This window comes from Leucoraja erinacea, chromosome 8 (assembly GCF_028641065.1).
Source record: "Leucoraja erinacea ecotype New England chromosome 8, Leri_hhj_1, whole genome shotgun sequence".
In the NCBI taxonomy this organism is placed as follows: Eukaryota; Metazoa; Chordata; class Chondrichthyes; order Rajiformes; family Rajidae; genus Leucoraja; species Leucoraja erinaceus.
In genome coordinates this window covers 45762897-45784441 of record NC_073384.1, presented here as the reverse complement: position 1 = coordinate 45784441, position 21545 = coordinate 45762897, and the positions used below count along the sequence as shown (strand labels likewise).

Genomic DNA, 21545 nt, shown 5'->3' with positions numbered 1-21545 from the left:
TAATTTTAAAAGTGTCTCAGAATAATTTTAGTTTGAACAGGGCCAGGGAGTTTGACCATCATACAAGGATATAAACCTCATCGGGGAAAGGTCTAGGAATACATTGTCTCCTTATTCTAATTATCTTCAGCCATTTTTAATCTTCTTGTTACCTGATCGAGTCTAATTTACGTCACTGAATTTCCCTTTCTCCCTTGTTTTATCACATCACGAATGCTGGATATATTGTTTCTGATATTCCATCCTCAGTCCTTAAATTTCTTTGACTGAGATTCTTGCTTGGTCCTGTCAATGTCCTCAATAGCCCATTTTCAGATCACATGTCTGGCAATTTTCAATCCAACAATGTTTTGAGTTGAACTGTGATACAGAAAGCCTAACTAAATGGGCATGCAGCAAAGACGTGTGCTTCAGAGTCAATAAAATAAGGTTAATTGGATAAAGGTGATGCCTGTGATTATTGACCATTGAAAGTACCCTGTCAATATAAATCTTTCAGCAGACAAGATAGTCATGCAGTCATTTACAGCTCACATTTGTATGTCAAAGCATTTCATGTTATTTAAGTAGGCGAACAAAACTCACACTGTAGGGAAATCTAGACATTTAACTTTCACAAACGCACTGGATTAGGATCTACAATTCCACAATGCTAAGAGATATTCAGGAAATTAACTAATTTTCTTTTGACAAAAGATGGAGAAGGGCTGCTGTTCCAAATCTTTTAACTAAGGAATACATGAACATATGAGAGCACCGTTTGGAATTTGAACCGCGATCACAGTGGACAGGAGTATAAAATTAGCTTGCCTCAGGCAAAATTGCAGATTAGAATCATAAATCCCACTGAGCAATGTATAACTGGGATAAGCACCCAAATAAAAGCAGTTAGTTATGCCAATTGACAAGTACAAAAGTAACTGAATAAAACATTCAGGGAAAGGATAAAAATATGTGTAAGAATAGACATTCATGATCAAATGCTCTTCAGAACACAATGGCATTTGTACAATTGAACATTGCAGAATTTGTCTGGTCAAATTTCAATTATAGATTTTAAAGCTGGTGTGATATTCTTGGGCTTTATTGACAGAAATATTTTATTTATTTAGTTGACCATGGAAATCGTAAAATTCTCAATAATGATCGAAGAAATGGGATGGGGGTCACAGCAAAGCAACTTCCTGATAGCTCAGAGATGTGGTTCAAAGAACAAAGAACCATACAGCACAAGAACAGGCCCTTTGGCCCGCAATGTCTGTGCCAAACATGATGCTGAGACCAACTCTCATCTGAGTGCCCATATTCCCTATCTCTCCATTCCCTGCATATCCATATGCCTATCCAAAAGTCTATTAAATGCCACTATCATATCTGCCTCAACCACAACCCGCCGACAGTGCATTCCAGATACTCACTACTACCCTCTGTGTAAATAAACCTGCCCCTGCCCCTTTAAATTTTGACCCTCTCACCTTAAAGCTACCCTCTCTAGTATTTATTTTTTTCAACCTGCAAAGAGGGTTCCGGCTGACTACGCAATCAATGTCTTGAACACCATGGACAGAACCCTGACGACACATCACCTGCTTGTAAATCAATCCACCCAGCCGATAAATATTGAACCAGCACGGGAAAGGCGGATAAAGAAAATAAAATAGGTTAAATCAAACCAATTGCACAAATAAGCTTTTTAATGCATCAGGGCTCAAAATGTTGTGACTGTATTCTTTCATGTTGTATTGCCACTGAAATTATGATATATTATTAAACATTTGAATACATTTCATGCTGTAAAAAAAAAAATCAGTATTAAGTAAATGTGAAAGCCCCACTCCTACACTGTTGTCACTTTCAGGAATTTATCTATTAAGGCCACTCATCCAACTTCAGCTGAATGTGACAGCAATCCCTGAATAGTAAAATAAAAGTATGCCCTTCTCTCCAAAACATTACAATATTTCACACAGAATTCTTTATTACAGGAGAAAAGAGCACAAAATGTAGTGGCAGATTATTATATCGTTCAAGGAATCTTTCCTCGAGCCACTGTGATTGAAGGCAGGGGCAAGGAGATGGGAATCGATACGCATCCATGAGCTCTCCACGAGACATTCAATGCCGTCGAAATATAAATCTTCAAAACACAGTCTCTTAATTAATAGTTCCTTTATTGTCGTAGTAAAAACAGTAAGATATTCATCCAAACTTCCTTTTTAAGTACATTTTGATCTTACTCGTAGTCAAACTTGTGCATAGTGGGAACCCGTGCATGGTCGAAAGCTGTGACCTCTCCCCATGCTTCTTCTTCAAACTAAAATCTACTAGTGTCTGCGCGGGAATCCCAGCCCCAAACACTCCTCCGACTACGTAATAAATCCCACCCACATAATTACAGGCAGGTAAAATGTAAAGGTAACTGGTTATATAAGCCAAATGACTTATAAATATAAATATAAACTGGTTATATAAGCTAAATGGCTACTACATACCGGCCCCTAATTGTTCTGAGTATATAATGAGGCAATTACTAATATACATCAAAAAAGGTAGCTATAAAAGCATCACATATATCAAAAAACAAAAAATAACATGCATTATATATCCACATTCAGACTTCCTTAGCGTTTCTTTCATTTTCACCTTTACCATCTAGAAGCAAGCATAACTTGGTTATTGGTGTTATTAAAATATTATTCTTAGTCTGATGTTGTACCGTACGCACCAAACCATTAACGTTAGGCATGGTACCCAGCATATGGTCCAAAACACAAAAGTCCAAAGCTTTGACAGCATGAAACTTCTTCCTCCATGTCCGATCAATTTATGAATATGTTGTAACAATAATGTTGAAGTCTGAAAATTCCTCAAGAGGATAATAGGATTTTTAGCAATAACATTCACTGTGATGTTTTGTTTAATTTCCAGATCATTAGCAGAGATTTCAAATTCCAACTCAAGTTTTGGCCATTCTCTGTCTGGCTTACAGAGAAACTCTGGTCCATTGATCCATCTCTTGTTGCTTAAGAAGCGGTCTGCTGTTAGTCCTCTAGAAGCTTCATCCGCAGGATTTTCCTTTGTGTTAACATATTTCCATTGTGAAACATTAGTAACTACCAATACAAAAGAGATTCTGTTTGCTACAAGTAAAAAAACGTTTGTTCTCATTGTTGAAGTATTTAAACACCGTAGTACTATCAGTCCAGAAGATAGATTCTTCCAGTTGAAGCTGTAGTTCATTTTTGCAGCAATATGTCAACTTTAACAGCTAAGAATGTGGCAAGTTCCATTCTGGGAATTGTCATTTGTTTCAATGGTGCCACTCTGGCCTTTCCCATTAAGAATGCAACATGTACTTCTTTGTTATCATTTTCCAGTCTTAGATATGAAACAGTACCATAGCCACTATCACTGGCATCTGAGAAATGATGCAGCTGTGCACTTCTGATCTTACCAAAGCTTGTAGGCTTCGTGCACCGGTCCACTTTGAATTCTTAGATCTTCTTGAGATCTGCTAACCATTCTGTCCATCGGTGAAAGGAAGTTTGCGTTATAATCTCATCCCATCCAATTTTTTCCTTACAAAGATCCTGCAAAATCAACCTGGTTGGCAGTGCAAGAAATCCCAAAGGATCGTAAACAGAACCAATCATGGATAGAATACCCCTTCTAGTTCATGGTCGTCTTGGATCGAGATTCTGAACTTTCAAGGCACCCGTGCAGTCCTAATGCTCTTTCCATCGGCAAATTGTCTTTGTCCAAATCCAACTCCCTGGTCTCTCTGGCTCTATCATCTGGTGGAATACTTTCCAATACAATACGACTGTTGCTGATCCACTTGGAAAGCGTAAATCCTCCCTTATTGCAGAGGGAAGTCAGATGTTTTACCATTTGAATTGCTTCTTGCTCCGTAGACATGCATTTTAAGTAATCATCCACATAGAAATTATTCTTCACAGTGGTTATCACTTCATCTGGGAAATTAGCTTTATTGTCCTCTGCCGCCTTCTTTAATGCAAAGTTTGCACAACTTGATGATGACACCGCTCCAAAGAGATGTACCTTCAACAAGATCTTGTTGTGCATCCCCTTCAGGCCACCATACGAATCGCAAGAAGTCAATGTGTTTTTCTGATACTTTAACTTGATGAAACATCACTTTAATCAGCCATCAAAGCAATTGGTTCTTGTCTGAATTTAATGAGAACTCCAATGAGTGAGTTGGTAAGGTCTGGACCTTGCAGTAGTTGACAGTTAAGTGATGTTCCTTTGAAGACTGCAGCACAGTCAAAGACCACCCTCAAGGTCCCTTTCTTAAAATGATACACCCCATGGTGCGGAATATACCAAAGCTCTCCATCACTTCGATTTAGTTGGTTTGTCACTTCCATTTCGGCATAATCATTGTCAATCATATCCTTAAGGAAAGACGTACATTCCTCATGAAATTTCGTATTCTTGCCAAACTTGCGTTTCAGATTCTGGGTGCGTTGCTCTGCCATATGACGATTATTCGGCAGACTAACACTTTCTTGTTTGAAAGGTAAGTCCAGACAATAGTGTCCGTCTATCATCTTTACTGAGTAGTTCATAATATCCAAGAACTTTAACTCTTCCCTGGACAATTCTTCTGATTCCTTACTGGTACTTTCATTGAAGTCATGATTGTATTGCTTAATCAATAGCTTTTCTAATTTACCAGTAGATATTTGATTAACAGCAGAGGCAGGGTAGTTCTTCTGGTTCCTGCTTTCATTGTTCCTTCTCAAGGAGCCATAAATAACCCATCCTAGTAGAGTTTTCACAGCAAACGATCCATCCCCTTGGCTCCTCACAGTCTGTATAGGTTCCAAATGCCTTCAAATCATTTGTTCCGATAAGTAGGTCGATACCAGAATTTATTTTAGTAACGCCATTGTTTCAAGTCCTCATGTCTGGGCATATTTTGATGACAAACAGGCATGGTCTCATGTGTAAACACCTCAGATATTGGTATAAAATTGTCTTCATCCAGACTAGATATTTCCATACTTGTAATGTAATGACTATCACAGGATTTCTCCTCATTCATGGTACGCAATAGAATTTTAACCTCTTCTCCTGTAATGTCCAGCCTTCTCATCAATCTTTCTGTACAAAAGTTAGCCGAACTTACATGATCCAAAAAGGCATATGTTTGCAACACTGTATTCATCTTGCTATTGCTTACCTGAACTGGTAAGATAGAGAAGATACAGGTTTCTATCCCGGCCCCAATATGGGCAGTTATCTGAGGTGAGGTGACAGCATCACTAGTAGCTGGCTTCTCCTTCTGTTCTATTTGCTCCGGCTTCTTCTACTTCAGGATGACCTTGCTTGCACTTATCACAAGTTATAGGACTCTCACAGTCTTTAACCATGGGTCCTTTTTTCAAACATCCAAAACAGATTCCCTTCTCCTTTAAGAAATCTATCTTTTCTTTATATTTCTTCTTCTTGAATCTTCGACATCGCCTTATGTTGTGACCAACTTCATCACATAACAAACAAAATCATTTTTGCTTGCTAGTAGATACATCTCCTGTCATTCCACCTGTCGTTTCCACAGGTATTATAGCGGTAGCAAAACTGCCTCCCTTAGGTCCTGATCTTCCTTTAGTTTTAGTAAAAGTAGAACCTTTGGCAGTTGCAATTGGTTTGGGATCTTGAATACTCCCGTGGTGTGGATCTAACATGAACCGTACTTCCCTTTCTAAAAAAGCCACCAGGTCTGGTAACATGGCTACTCGATTCCTCATTTCCATTACTTGGCTTGCTTTATCTCTCCACTTTTCTCTAAGTCTAAAGGGCTGTTTTAGAATGATGGCTCTAGTATTACTAACAACATTCATTTCCTCCATGTGGTTGAGATTTTTCATCGAGCTACAACAACCTCTAAGAAATATTGCAAACTCACTTAAAGCCTCCACATATTCTGACGATATCTTTCCAAGCCTAGGCCTTCTTCATGTATGCGTTAGTAATCCTCCGTTCGTTACCATAACGTTCTTTAAGCAACCTTCTTGCTTCTCTATAGCCTTGTACTCCAGGCCTATTTAGCCAACTTTCTACAAGCACCTTAGCATACCCACTTGTGTAATGCACCAGAAACCGTAAGCGCTCTTTTTCATTTCAACTCCCCGTGAAACGCCATTATGAAAGCTTGATACCGCAAAGGATCACCATCATATCTAGGAATTTCTATTGGTGGTAGGGTGGAAGAGAGATTTTGTTGAGCTATGAGCTTGTTGATTTCATCTTGATTCCTCACCAATTCAAATAATTCACCTTGAGATCCTTGGCTTGGCGCAGACATACGATAAACAGGCCTCTGAAAAGAATACTGGTCTGAGTAAGTTTTGATACGAGCCATATAACTAGTTGTTTGTCCCTGACTGGGCCTCTTCGTATCATAAACAGGCATCATCCAATCGTGGCTTGCTTGAGCCTGTGTATTAGGCCTCAGAAAAGAGTACTGAGTTGCTGGTTTGTCCCAAGCCTCGACAGACGCCCCATAAGTAATTTGCTTCGGTCTAGTACCCAGATGCTGAGATTGAGTTTTGTCACCCATCAATTGGCTCCGTTCTAGTTCTCCATCCTAGTATCCTCTGGCTGCAGATTTGATTTAGCTGTTGTTTCCTTTTGAGCAGTTTCTTTTCTCAAATAAGAGCTCACCCCATCAGATGCTTTAGAGCCGCATCTTGAACCCTCACTTTCCATTATCTCCTTCTTCGATTTGACAACCGCCAACTTTGTGGCTAGTTCCAGCTGTTCTTTTTGTCTCCTCAGCTCTTTTTCTTGACTCCTCAGCTCGCCTTTCAGCTGCTCTTCTTGAGCTGTCGCTCAATCTCATGTTTCTTCTCCAAGGCATTGCTTGTATTAAGAGAACGACTAAATCAGCTTCGACTTCCATTCGAGCAGAGGCCCTTGATGCTGAACTGGCGATAGAACCAGATCTATGTCTTGATCTTCGTCTAGAAACATTCATGTGGTGTAATCACCTCTTCCATTTCAGCACCTAGTTGCATCACACTTTCAACTGTAGAGTGCGTAAGTTGTTCGGTTTCTTCTAACCACTTCTGCACATAATCCACAAACTCAGCGAAAAATTCCAATCTTTCTTAGAACCACTGGGTGTGGCTTTTGAGTTCTTCCTGAGGCAGCTGTAAACTCAGCAATGTGCTTTGCTTTTCTCCAACCTCATGACCACGGCTGAATAATTGCTCCATATTAGATTGCACTATCTTCGCATTTTCTTTTGATTCCATTAGTTTCTGCTGGATTTCAATTTTCTTGATCATCTGCTTCCATAACTTGTTTCTATCCTTCTGGGTTTCTTTCAGGTAGGCTTCTTCTCCACCTGGCATGGTCGAAAGCTGTGACCTCTCCTCCATGTCTTCTTCAAACTAAAAACTACTAGTGCCTGCGCGAGAATCCCAGCCGCAAACACGCCTCCGACTACGTAATAAATCCTACCGACATAATTACAGGCAGGTAAAATTTAAAGGTAACTAGTTATAATTATAACATACTGAGTTAAGCTAAATGGCTACTACACAAAGGAAGAGCCAAACAAAACCGGTTCTGTTTCCATGCCTAGTCACAGATCAAAGAGACTCCTCGTTTAGACCTTTTTCCACCCTAAAGTCTAGAATTGAATGTGTTGACAATTAGATGACAATAATAGCATAAAGAGTTTGTTGACTGATGAAATATTTTTCTCGGATAAAAAGTATTATGTAAGGAGGCATAATAGGAAACGAACTAAATGAGCATGCTTCACAGTGTAAGAAGGAACTGCAGATGGTGGGTTAAAGCAAAGATATATACAAAAAGCTGGAGTGACTCAGCGGGACAGGCAGCATCTCTGGAGAGAAGGAATGGGTGACGTTTCAGGCCGAGACCCTTCTTTAGACTGGTTAGGGATAAGGGAAACGAGAGATATAGACGGTGATGTGGAGATATAAAGAGCAATGCATGAAAGATATACAAAAAAGTAATATCCATGATAAATGATAAAGGAAACAGGACATTGTAAGCTGTTTGTAGAGTGAAAATGAGAAGCAAGTGCGACTTGGGTGGGGGAGGGATAGAGAGAGAGGGAATGCCGGGGCTACCTGAAGTGAGATAAATCAATATTCATACCACTGGGCTGTAAGCTGCCCAAGCAAAATATAAGATGTTGTTCCTGCATGCTTCAGAGACAATAAAATAAGGTTAATTGGAAAAAGGTGATGCCTGTAATTATTGACCATTGAAAGTACTCAGTCAATATACTGTAAATCTTTCAACAGACAAGATAGTTAAGCAGACATTTGCTCGATTGTTTGTCAAGCTTTCCATGTTACTGAAGTTTTATTAAAAACTATTGGCAATTCTAGACATTTTGCCATTATAAATGGACATATTGAACAGTCATATGGAATTATGCCCATATAACCAAAACTTTATGCATCTGATACAGACTGTTTACAATAAATTCTGTGAAATGCTCTTGGAGCTAAAACAACTTTGGATTTTGAGATTGACGCCATGATGCAGAATTTGGAGGAACTTTGAGTAGACAACATCTGTGCAGGGAAATGGACAGTCGTCGTTTCGTTTTGATCAGGTTTGTGCTTTCCTACATTATGCTAACTGCGGGATGAAATAGCCATCGCCAGCCGGGGGCAATGGATGATTCCTTTGACTCTGACATTCACTCAAGGGTCGGTAAGGGGGAGAGTGCAGTGAGAGATAAGTTTTTTTAACCTTCCATCACAGCGATGTCAGAAATACTTTATGTAAATTATGTTGTGTCTAAAGAATCTATTTGTTTGAGTGATAATGTAAACTGCAGAAAACATTGGAGCTGAGACACGGCATTTATGCGTTTTGGACCCTCAAGGGGTCCAAATGACAAAGTGAAAATTGATGTAAATCTTGAATTGTAGCTTTTGAAATCTTGTTGACACTTGATAACCCTCTCTCTCCCCATCCAATCGGCACCCTCGTTCACACATCAGTCCCAACCCCATTAAACTGTCTTGCAGAAAGTGGCGATCTTTTTGTGTCGCGGATGCTTTTAAACCAAAGGATTTTAAAAAAAAAGGGGGGGGGGGGGGGGGACAGGAAGCATTTCACGTCTCAAAACAGGAGGGGAGGAACGTGTCTCGAGACCCTTCTTTAGACTACCTGGCAGCTCTCAGATAGATTTCTTTAGGTTTAGCTTTATTATTGCCATGTGTACCGAGGTCCAGTCAAAAGCTTTGCTTTGCATGCTAACGCAAACAGATCAGGTATACTCAGTGGCGTAGCGTGGGGGGGCCAACTCTGAACTCCGGCAACAGCAGCTTCGTCCGCCCCGAATCGTGGGGGTCCCCGGGCGCTAAATTTTATGGGGCGCAAAAAAATTCTTGGATAAAAAAAAATTATAAAATGGCAAAACATTTTGTTCTAAAGGCACACTGCACCTCTTTGGCAGCCTTCCCCTGAATTATTCCTAATAAAACTGAATAATTTTTTTTGCCCCCCCCATAATTTTTTTTCTCGTCCAACAACCCTTTTGCGCCCCCACTGTCTTGCAAAAGTGGAAATCTCTTTGTCTCATCCCTTCCGGATTCTCCCTCTGCACCGAGGCCCCTCACTGCTCAAAACAGGGGGGGCCGCCGCTGTCCCCTGGGATTTTCGCCACTGGGCCCGAAGTCGGGTCGTTTAGGTGGCCGTTTATTGCCATGTGTACCGGAACGTGCCCCAGTCCGAAAAGCTTTGCTTTGCATGCTATTCAAACAGATCAGGTATACTCAGTGGCGTAGCGTGGGGGGGCCAGAGGGGCGGTTGCCCCGGGCGCTAAATTTTATGGGGCGCAAAAAAATTGTTGGATAAACCCCCGCTCCGAAAATGGCAAAACATTTTGGTCGCACACTGCACGCTGTTGGCAGCCTCCCCTGAATTATTGTAAAACTGTCGCCGCCCCCACTTTTTTTTTTAGGCAACAATTTTTTTTTGCCGCCGCTAAAAAGTCTTAAGCTTTGTCTCATCCCTTCTAAATTCGCCCTCTGCCCGAGCCGCGCCGCTGCCGCCGCCGCTGTCGTTCCACAGCTCCGATGCCGGGCGGCGCTGCCGCTGTCCCCAGCTCTGAGGCCAGGCTCGCCGCTGTCGCCGCCCCCGCTCCGGTCCAGCTGCTGCCGCTGTCACCGCTCTCAGCCGTGGCCGCTGCCGCTGCTCCGATGCCGGGCCAGGTCGCCGCTGCCGCTGTCCCAGCTCTCAGGCCGTGTGGCCGCTGCCGCTGCCCCAGCTCCGAGGCCAGGCCACCGCTGTCACTGCCGCTGTCCCAGCTCCGATGCTGGGCGGCCGCTGCCGCTGTCCCAGCTCCGAGTTCTGGTCGCCGCTGCCGCTGCCGCTGCCGCTACCGCTGCCCCAGCTCCGAGGGCGCCAGCTCCGCCATTAGGCCTCGGCGGAGACGGGGGATATGACAAAAGAAGTCGCATCCCCCGAAGGAAGAGACCAAAAACGTGTGCCCCCCCCCCCCTTGGATTTATAACAGTTCATGGGCCATGGCTAGCCGCTAATGAGGAGGCGCAATATTTTAAACTGCCCCGGGCGCTCAAAACCCACCCTACGCCACTGGGTATACTGTACACAAATACAATCAAGTCAAACTCAAGTACAATAGATAAAGCAAAGGGGACGATAGAGAGTGTAAAATATAGTTCCGGTGCCAGGAATCTCCAAAACCAAAAAAATGTCAGGGTTGGATTTACTTTGTTCAAACTGCAGGAAGCTGGTACCCACTTCCCATTTCCTAGCATTTTCACTGTTCAAAACACAAAGCAATGTGTCAGTTCTGCCACTGACACTGGATTCCTTTAAAGCTGAGCTAAACAGATTCCAACATTAAAAAAAAACACCTTGAACTAGTGTGTAATCAAAAGGAACTAGAAAGATGGTTTAGCAAGAATTTAGCTTCACAGTTAAGGAGATACATTTAGTTCATGGAAAATATATATAGATTACTGTTAAATGGTGGGTGGAACATGTCCAGGAAACATTTTGTTGAGGGTTGGTGTAGGAGGGATGGTGGTTGGGAACAGGCGTTTTATTTTATTGCTCTCAGCTTGTCTGGAGAAAAGTCAAGGCTCTCTTGGGGTGGGGAGAATATGCAAAAAAATAGCCAAAGCTTCTCCTGCTGATTGTCCTGCAGTGATTAATCGTGTTCAGTTCCAACTGTGAATGTTACCTTGGAATCAGATTGGAGTCCGCTGTAAAGCTCCATGTAATTGCAGGCACAACATTTAACAACAGAGTGCAGTAGGCTGAGTGATGATCTTACAGAGATGTTATATGGATAAAACACAGGCAATAGCTTAGATGGAGCATCCTAGTTGGTGTGGACAAGTAGGGCCAGTGGGTCTGTTTTTATGCTTTATCAATCTCTGACTATAACAAAGATTAAAATATGAAAATGTGAAGAATACTTCAAAGAACAACCAACACTCAGAGTCAGTCCTTTCGAAGAAAGGAATAGATAATTTAGTGAGGTATAAGGACTCAAACAAATTAAGACAAACTTCAATATATTCAGAGACACAAGAAACTGCAGATGCTGCAATCTCGAGGAAAACACAAAGTGCTGGAGGAACTCAGTGGGTCAGGTAGCATTTGTGAAGGCAGACACAGAAAGCTGGAGTTACTCAGCGGGTCAGGCAGCATCTCTGGAGAAAAGGAATAGGTGACGTTTTGGGTCGAGACCCTTTTTCAGACTGAAGGGTCTCCACCCGAAATGTCATCTATGCCTTTTCTCCAGAGATACCATCTGACCCGCTGAGTTATTCCAGCTTTCAGAGTCTGTCTTTGATTTAAACCAGCAAGTGTTAATAAGCACTTCCTATAATGAACAGCTTCAGGCAAAGTAGTCTGAGAGGATTTGCTGCACAATAACATAATTAATATAATATAGGAGAGATGCCAGGAGGTACATTGCAGTCAGAGGTATTTACGAATCTGCCAAAAAAACTATTATGATCCCTTCCTAGTGCAAAATGTATTGTGATGCTTCCTTAATATTGGGAGAGCTCTGACCTTGAGGTGAAAGTTCCAAACATGGTCATCGTATTTCACCAGCCTCTGGGCTGTTAAACAGGCTTTCTCTGCAAGGCTGCAGAACTGGTTTAGAGTACTGCCTCTCTGAGGAGCAAACACAAGCACTTGTCCCTGAAAAGAAGAAAGTTAAGAGCAGTTAGTGATTATTGAGACAAATATACCAGGCCCAGCATCTATTCAACATAATGCGCCACGGCTAAATCCAAAAACGATGGATTAATCTGTTACATTGGAATACACACACCACTTAAAACTAGATTAGTCTCAGAGTTTGGAAATTAAAACACTTGTTATTATATGTTATATAAACTATACACATTACTCCTGATGACATTAATTTGTCTCTTGCTATAAAATATTCAACTAGCCAATAATTTGAATTAAGTAACATGAATGACCAAGCGATGCAGGAAATGGAAATAGCAATAACTAATAATCTGAATAACTAATAGTCTGAAGAAGGGTCTCGACCCGAAACGTTGCCTATATCCTTCGCTTCATAGATGCTGCCTCACCCTCTGAGTTTCTCCAGCATTTTTACCCACCTAATAATCTGAATTTGATCACTCTGAGGAGAGTAGAGTATACATTTTACTAAATAGTAGAAACATAAAGACATGTTTCTACTATTTATTCTCCTTTTTGTGATTATTTTGCGGAAATATTTTAATTCCTGAGTACTTCACTCAAATGGATATTTTACAGGTAGCAAAATAACAATGTGATGAGCATGATATCCAACACTGGAGTGGTTACAGCTATTGTTGACTCTGCAATAATTCCACATCAACAAATAAACCTTATCTAGGTGCTGATTCCTGTGCTCGCCTTAGTGCTTTGGGGTCCTGGTTCCCACTTACCTTTCAGCACATCATGTCTAGTCACACCTAGTCTTTTTTTTAAATTTCAAAATAGAATTTATTCAAGTATTAAATATATACAATCCAGGAACCGTGCAAAAGATTCATCCGACATTCTTGGAGGCGAGACATTCAATATTGTTTACACACTTTGCACAAATTTCACAAGTTTATCCCCCACCCTTGCCACTCATGTGGCCCACTGGCGTGGAATAACTTCCCTTATTTTTGAGGGGTGTTGCCACCACACCCTGCCCCCCATGTCCAGCGGCGGAAGGACATTAGACTGTGGTCCTACCCCACCGAGCCTTGGCGTTGGCTGCACCAAGCTTCACTGCGTCCCTCAGTACAGACTCCTGCAGTCTGCAGCGGGCCAGTCGGCAACATTCCTAGACGGTCATCTCGCTCCGCTGGGTGGTGAACAGTGCTCGGACAGACCAATGAGCATCTTTCACCGAGTTGATGACCTTCCAGCAGCACTCCATGTCAGTCTCTGAATGCGTCCCTGGGAACAGACCGCAAATCACAGAGACATCTGTGACAGAGCTGTTCGGAATAATTGTGACAGAGACTCTTGCAAACGTCTCCAGACTCGCTTTGCAAATCCACACTCTGCAAAGAGGTGGGCGACCGTCTCAATGGACAATAGACAATAGGTGCAGGAATAGGCCATTCGGCCCTTCGAGCTAGCACCGCCATTCAATGTGATCATGGCTGATCATCCCCAATCAGTACCCCATTCCTGCCTTCTCCCCACATCCCCTGACTCCGCTATCTTTAAGAGTCCTATCTAGCTCTCTCTTGAAAGTATCCATAGAACCGGCCTCCACTGTCCTCTGAGGCAGAGAATTCCACAGACTGACAAATCTCTGTGTGAAGAAGTGTTTCCTTGTCTCCATTCTAAATGACTAACACCTTATTCTTAAACTGTGGACCCTGGTTCTGGACTCCCCCAACATCGGGAACATGTTCCAGCCTCTAACATGTCCAAACCCTTAATAATCTTATATGTTTCAATAAGATTCCCTCTCATCCTTCTAAACTCCAGAGTATACAAGCCCAGCCGATCCATTCTCTCAGCATATGACAGTTCCTCCATCCCGGGAATTAACCTTGTAAACCTACGCTGCACTCACTCAATAGCAAGAATGTCCTTCCTCAAATTAAGGGACCAAAACTGAACACAATAATCCAGGTGCGGTCTCACTAGGGCCCTATACAACTGCAGAAAGACCTCTTTGCTCCTATACTCAACTCCTCTTGTTATGAAGGCCAGCATGCTTTCATTGACTGATGAACAAGGACCCCCAGATCCCGTTGTACTTCCCCTTTGCCCGACTTGACACCATTTAAATAATAATCTCCCTACCTGATTTTGCTACCAAAGTGGATAACCTCACATTTATCCACATTAAACTGCATCTGCTATGCATCTGCCCACTCACCCAACCTGTCCAAGTCACCCTGCATTTTCATAGCATCCTCCTCACAGTTCACACTGCCACCCAGCTCTGTGTCATCTGCAAATTTGGTAATGTTACTTTGAATCCCTTCATCTAAATCATTGATGTATAATGTAAATAGCTGCGGTCCCAGCACCAAGCCTTACGGTACCCCACTAGTCATTGCCTGCCATTCTGAAAGGGACCCGTAATCCCTACTCTTTGTTTCCTGCCTGCCAACCAATTTTCTATCCATGTCAGCACTCTACCCCCAATACCATGTGCCCTAATTTTGCCCACTAATCTCCTATATGGGACCTTATCAAATGCTTTCTGAAAGTCCAGGTACACTACATCCATTGGCTCTCCCTTGTCAAATTTACATGTTACATCCTAAAAAATTCCAGAAGATTAGTCAAGCATGATTTCCCTTTTGTAAATCCATGCTGACTCAGACCGATCCTGTTACTGCTATCCAAATGTGCCACTATTTCATCTTTTATAATTGACTCCAGCATCTTCCCCAACACCGATGTCAGGCTAACTGGTCTGGTGAATAACTAGTGAATTTATCAGCCTTCAGCCCCATCAGTCTACCCAACACCATTTCCTGCCTAATGTGGATTTCCTTCAGTTCCTCCGTCACCCCAGATCCTCTGGCCACTACTATATCAGGTAGATTATTTGTGTCCTCCTTAGTGAAGACGGATCCAAAGTACTTGTTCAACTCCTCTGCCATTTCCTTGTTCCCCATAATAAATTCACCTTTTTCAGTCTTCAAGAGTCTTAACTAATGTTTTCCTCTTCACATACCTAAAGAAGCTTTTACTATCCTCCTTTATATTCTTGGCTAGTTTTCCTTCGTACCTCATCTTTTCTCCCCGTATTTCCTTTTTAGTTATCTTCTGTTGCTCCTTAAACATTACCCAATCCTCTTGCTTCCCGCTCATCTTTGCTACGTTGTACTTCTTCACTTTTATTTTTATACTGTCCCTGACGTCCCTTGTCAGCCACGGTCGCCCCTTACTCCCCTTGGAATCTTTCTTCCTCTTTGGAATGAACTGATCCTGCACCTTCTGTATTATTCCCAGAAATACCTGCCATTGTTGTTCCACTGTCATCCCTGCTAGAGTATTTTTCCAGTCAACTTTGGCCAGCTCCTCCCTCATGGCTCCATTGTCCCCTTTATTCAGCTGTAACACTGACACCTCCGATTACCCTTCTCCCTCTCCAATTGTAGATTAAACCTGACCATACTATGGTCACTGCCTCCTAATGGCTCCTTAACCTCAAGTTCCTTTATCAAATCCGGTTCATAACATAACACTAAATCCAGAATTGCCTTCTCCCTGGTAGGCTCCAATACAAGCTGCTCTGAGAATTCATCACAGAGGCACTCCACAAACTCCCTTTCTTGGGGTCCAGTACCAACCTGATTTTTCCAGTCTACCTGCGTTGAAATCTCCCATAACAACCGTAGCATTACCTTCACTACATGCCAATTTTAACTCCTGATTCAACTTGCACCCTATATCCAGGCTTCTGTTTGGGGGCCTGTAGATAAGTTCCATTAGGGCATTTTTACCTTTACAATTCCTCAGTTCTATCCATACTGACTCCACATCTCCTGTTTCAATGTCACCCCTTGCAAGGGACTGAATTTAATTCCTCACCAACAAAGCTACCCCACCCCCTCTGCCCACCTGTCTGCCTTTTCGTTTGGAGGTATACCCTTGAATATTCAGTTCGCAGCCCTGGTCCTCTTGCAGCCATGTCTCTGTAATTCCCACACCCATAGAATTGCCAATTTCTAACTGGGCCTCAAGTTCGTCCACTTTATTTCTTATACTTTGCGCATTTATATACAACACTTTGACCTCGGTATTCACCTCCCCTCTCGCACTGCTCGCAATTGGCCCTGACCTTACTCTTTTATCCCTTCTCGAATTTTCCTTCCCATTAATTCGGGAGTCTTTTGTAACTTTTCCCGTACTCACTTCCCTTACAACTCCATCTTTATACTCCCAATTTGTCAATCCCTCCACCCCACTATTTTGTTTAAACTTCTCGAAAGTAGCCGTCCCGAGGGCAGCGTGCGCTGGTAGTGAGGTTTCCTACGGTGCAGGAAGGATCTGACTGGGAGGGCTCCCCTCACCGCCAGCCAAGCCAGGTCTTGGTGCTTGTTGGTGAGTTCTGGCGATGAGGCATTTTGCCAGACAAGCTGGGCAGTCTGCTCTGGGAACCACACCACAGGATCCATGGAGTCATTTCCCTGCAGTGCCTGCAGGATCCAACTGCTCTACACCGATATCTGTAGTGCAGTCCAAATCAATGGGTGGGAATCAGACAACTTTCCCGTCAGGTCTGGAGTCAGGCAGGGTTGCCCTCTCTCCCCTGTTGTTTGTCTGTTGTATTGAACCTTTGGTGAGTCCATCAGGAAGGACGCGAGTATAGAGGAGTGACATTGCCACTCAGGTCAAAACCTCCCTGTACATGGACGATGTCGCCGTCTTCAGCTACTCGGATCCAGGGTTGGTCTGCAGATTGATTAGCGTCTGCGACCAGTATGAGTCGGCCATGGGCGCCAGGGTGAACCGCAGGAAGAGCGAGGCCATGCTCTTTGGCAACTGGCCCGACCGATCTTCTGTCCCCTTCACCATCAAGCCTGACTTCTTGAAGGTGCTGGGGATCTGGTTCAGGGGGGCAGAGGCGTGTGACAAGAATTAGCTGGAGCGGATAGCCAAGGCGGGGAAGAAACAGGAGCTTTAGAAGCAGTGCTCCATTACTTTAACAGGGAAAATTTGGTCATCAGGTGTGAGGTACTCTCGGGGCTGCTGTACTTGGCGCGTGTGGCCTGTCCCTCCCTCCTACACCACGTCTTCCAGTTCATCTGGGGGTCGAGGATGGACCGGGTGCGAAGGGCCACAATGCTCAAGTCAGCAGACAACGGAGGTAAAAATGAGCCCAATGTCGCCCTCACCCTGATGGCCACCTTCGTGTATGGCTGCATCAAGCAGAGCGTAAAGCCAAGGCACGTGGGCACCAAGTGTCACTACCTGCTGAGGTTCTACCTGTCCCCGGTGTTGCGAAGGATGGGCCTGGCGCAGATGCCACGTAATGTGCCAGTCAGCTGGACATTGCTGCACCATCTGTCGCTCCTGGAAAGGTTCTTCCGGACTAGTCACACATAGTCGCTGTGCTTCCTTGAAATTCACCTGGCAGTGTTTCCATTCTCACCTGTGACTTACGAGGGCCTTGTTTCCCATACTCCCTTTAAAGTTTTCAAGTTCACTGGAAATGTATCGTTCCACTGTACAACATCTTAAAATGTAGTGAATTAAACACGTGTTGGAGTGTTAGTAGGATTAACTGAGTTTTATTGTACTTTCTGAATACCAGTGATATTTTCAACATTTATTTTGAACTAGTGAATTAGCATTTAAGAGGTTTTTGGGTGGGCACATGGATATACTTGGAATGAAGGGATATGGATTATGTGCAGGCACAGTGTCTTGGCGCAGTGGCAGAGACATTATGGATCGATGGGCCTATTCCTGTGCTGAACTAGTGATACATCTGTACATTGTATTAACTCGAAAGTGTTTAATCTCTATTTGAGTGAAGCACAAATTCCATAAATTTTTTATTATAGATTAATAAATAAAATAATAAAATTTGACACACTCACAAGCTAATAGTTGCAAATAATTCGGTATCTAATTTAATGTTAATAAAAGAAACATAATTGGTTTTGATAACTTGAAATAGACTTTGATTAAAAAATAATCTCATGCATCCTTGGAGTAATTTCATTCCTTTCGCTTCACATAGCGCATCTTATCAGTCAACTAAACACAAGAACTTTTCTAGTTTATGAAAGAATCAAGCAGATAAGACGACTAAATTGAAGTTGGAACTAATAAGTATTAAAGTATTACATGACATTAATCATGCCATTCCGTTCCATTCCCAATCATTGTGTAGGGGAACTAATTATTCCGAAACTCATGATGAGAGAAAATGGAAACATACTTACATTGGGTTTGAGTAATCTCTTTATTGCATCAACGAGGCTGGCTCTGTACAGGTCCAGAAACAAGCTGACATTGAGGGGAAAGAAACAAGAGCAGGATTTTCAAGGCATCTTGCTGAGTCAATGATATTGACAGAAAAATATTAATTTCAATTATCCTCCACCATAATCTGTTAGAAAAGGGTTATGCACAAAAATTTAACAAATATTTTTTCTAGTTTACTTTACATAGTCTTTATTCATCTATATGTTGATGTTTGATAAATGGCAGGGATATATAAATATAATTTTAAACTGAATTGATTTATGTCACATTTAATTTCTTACCCTTCTGGTTTATTTCAAAATAAGCCAAGATTACCCAGCAGCTGCTCCTGTTCTTGCACAAAGAAAATATTTAACATTTTAAATCTTTTGGCCAGACCTCGCTTCACCTATTTAATCTGCGGAAAGTCCATATGTGAGCTATGCATAAGCTTCCAAGGAGACTGCAGGTCTCCTTCCCCAGTTTTCCTGACTGCCTTCATTCTTAATCTGATCTAATCCTGCGGCATTATCTTTATCCTTGCAATGAAACCTGAAGTATCCACTCTAATATTAGGTGAGGATGACATTTACTAAATTACATGCTGAAATCATATGGTGTTGCTTAACTCTTTGTCTGATGCAGGGGGTGCAACTCTGGTTTATACCATCAGTGCAAAGTTACAAATGTAGTTTCACTCATTTACTTACAATAAAACCATAAGCAATAGAGTTTGTGTGTGCACTAACTTTTATTCACTGGTTTCCTCCATTACAATATTCTCCCCATTTTAAGGTGAAGATTCTGGTCTTTCTTGAGGGGAGGAGCTCGTGTCCTTGTTTCAAGCCATTCTCTCGATTTGTCAATCATTCCCAAGTGAATTTAGGCAGTGGATATTCAGTGCCCTCCATAATGTTTGGGACAAAGGCCCACCATTTATTTATTTGCCTCTGTACTCTACAAATCCGTGCTTTGGATCTTGATGGATCTTCCATTTGCTGAGAACAAGAGAGAGGGAGTTGGGACCCCAGTATTGGATGTGGGTGCAGATATTGGCTCTGGAGCCCTGTTGTGATTGAAAGAAGCAAACAATAGTGTCGGGGTTTCAGTGGTGCGAGCAGGAAGAGTAGGGTGTGACCGAGGGAGATCCTGAAGATGGGGCAGGAAAATGGATGGATCACTAAATGTAGGAACAGGGTTTACCTTGGAGATAGCTTGTATGTTTCTGAAGGAACAATGCTCTCATGTTCCCTGAGGAAATAAATAGCTTGTGAGCTCATGGACATCAGTCCCACTCACCTACTTTCAGCTTCGAGAAGACTAAGGAAACTCAGCAGCTGAGCTAAACACTTAATCACTATTCTAATGAAGATCGGTAATGAAGATGTGCTGCGATGGCAAATTAAATTTCACTATACCTATTGGTGTATGTGATAATAAATGTCCTTTGTACCTTTGTAAAGATTATAATACATACATTATTATCTCACTACCTTATTCAATTGGCTGACAGCTTCTTTAAAACCAAAAGTGAGTGAATTTGATATCTGTTCTGTTTTTTTTTTGGATTTTAACAAATAATAATGCAAATTCAGAATACTTTGCTCCAGGGAGTAAAATTTCAAATATATCTTATATTTTTGCATTTTTCACCAGAGGAATGCAGAAAAGAATACAAGAGTGCATTATTTTGATTGCAAATAAAGGAAGCCAAAATTAAGAATAAAAAAATATATAGAAAACAGTAATACAAAGTCACAAAACAAATTACAGGCCTCTAATATTGGAGTCAAGCATCATCTGAGAGTCACTTGGAAAATTATCTGTTGATCTTATGCAAATGCTAAATATATTGGTCTGTATTTCCAACAGGGGTGAAAATTCCACTGATATCTGCTCTGCTCACTGAAGTGACCACTCTCGGTGTGAATTCAAACAGTGAACGTCAGCTGGCTATTCAAACTTGGAGAGCATCACAATCACAGTGCTTGACATCCATGACGACTGTTTGGATGTTGGTTGTCGAACCTCTCGTGATTGTACAGTGCCCACCATAATATTTGGGACAAAGACCCATCATTTATTTATTTGCCTCAGTACTCCACAATTTGGGATTTGTAAAAGAAAAAAATCACATGTGGTTAAAGTGCACATTGTCAGATTTTAATAAAGGCCATTTTTATACATTTTGGTTTCATCACGTAGAAATTACAGCAGTGTTTATACATAGTCCCCCCCCCAATTCAGGGCACCATAATCTTTGGGACACAGCAATGTCATGTGAATGAAAGTACTCATGTTTAGTATTTTGTTGCATATCCTTTGCATGTAATGACTGCTTGAAGTCTGCCATTCATGGAGTTGCTGGGTGTCACCTCTTGAAGCCTGCTTGACTGCTTGAAGTTTGCCATTCACCAGTTGCTGGGTGTCATCTCTGGTGATGCTCTACCAGGTCTGTATTGCAGCCATCTTTAGCTTATGCTGGTTTTGGGGGCTAGTCCCCTTCTGTTTTCTCTTCAGCATATAAAAGGCATGCTCAATTGCGTTCAGATCAGGTGATTGACTTGGCCACTCAAAAATTGACAATATTTTAGCTTTGAAAAACTCCTTTGCTGCTTTAGCAGTATGTTTGGGATCATTGTCTTGCTGTAGAATGAACCGCCGGCCAATGAGTTTTGAGGCATTTGTTTGAACTTGAGCAAACAGGATGTGTCTACACACTTCAGAATTCATTACTACCATCAGCAGTTGTATCATCAATTAAGTTAAGTGAGCCAGTGGTACCTGGACTTGAAGACGAAGTGAAGAAGTGGAAGCCAAATAACCGAATGAAAACAATGCTGAAAAGCCAAATAGCCGAAAGCGTATGACGCTGAAAAGCCAAATAGCCGAAAGGGCAGGACGCCTAAAAGCCAAATAACCGAACGGACGCAACGCCGAAAAACCAAATAACAGACATGACGTCGCCGGGGGGCAGGACATCAGCGATTGTTCCAGACCCCCACGTCCATCACATCACATTGCGATTAGAAAGCTCACCAGGACTCTCTTTCTTCTTAATGATGTTCCAAACAGTTAATTTTGGT

The 21545-nt window shown here is 42.2% G+C and overlaps 1 protein-coding gene across 2 annotated transcripts in view; it reads right to left on the bottom strand.

Moving 5' to 3' along the window:
* camkmt (calmodulin-lysine N-methyltransferase) overlaps positions 1 to 21545 on the bottom strand; it is a 295734-nt gene that overhangs the window by 9116 nt on the left and 265073 nt on the right. For both annotated transcript variants that reach the window (XM_055639630.1, XM_055639631.1), the window contains exons 9-10: positions 18438 to 18501; positions 12079 to 12210 (exon numbers count right to left, since the gene is read on the bottom strand). In XM_055639630.1, the coding sequence (XP_055495605.1) occupies positions 12079 to 12210; positions 18438 to 18501 (196 nt within the window). The remainder of the gene's footprint in view (positions 1 to 12078; positions 12211 to 18437; positions 18502 to 21545) is intronic.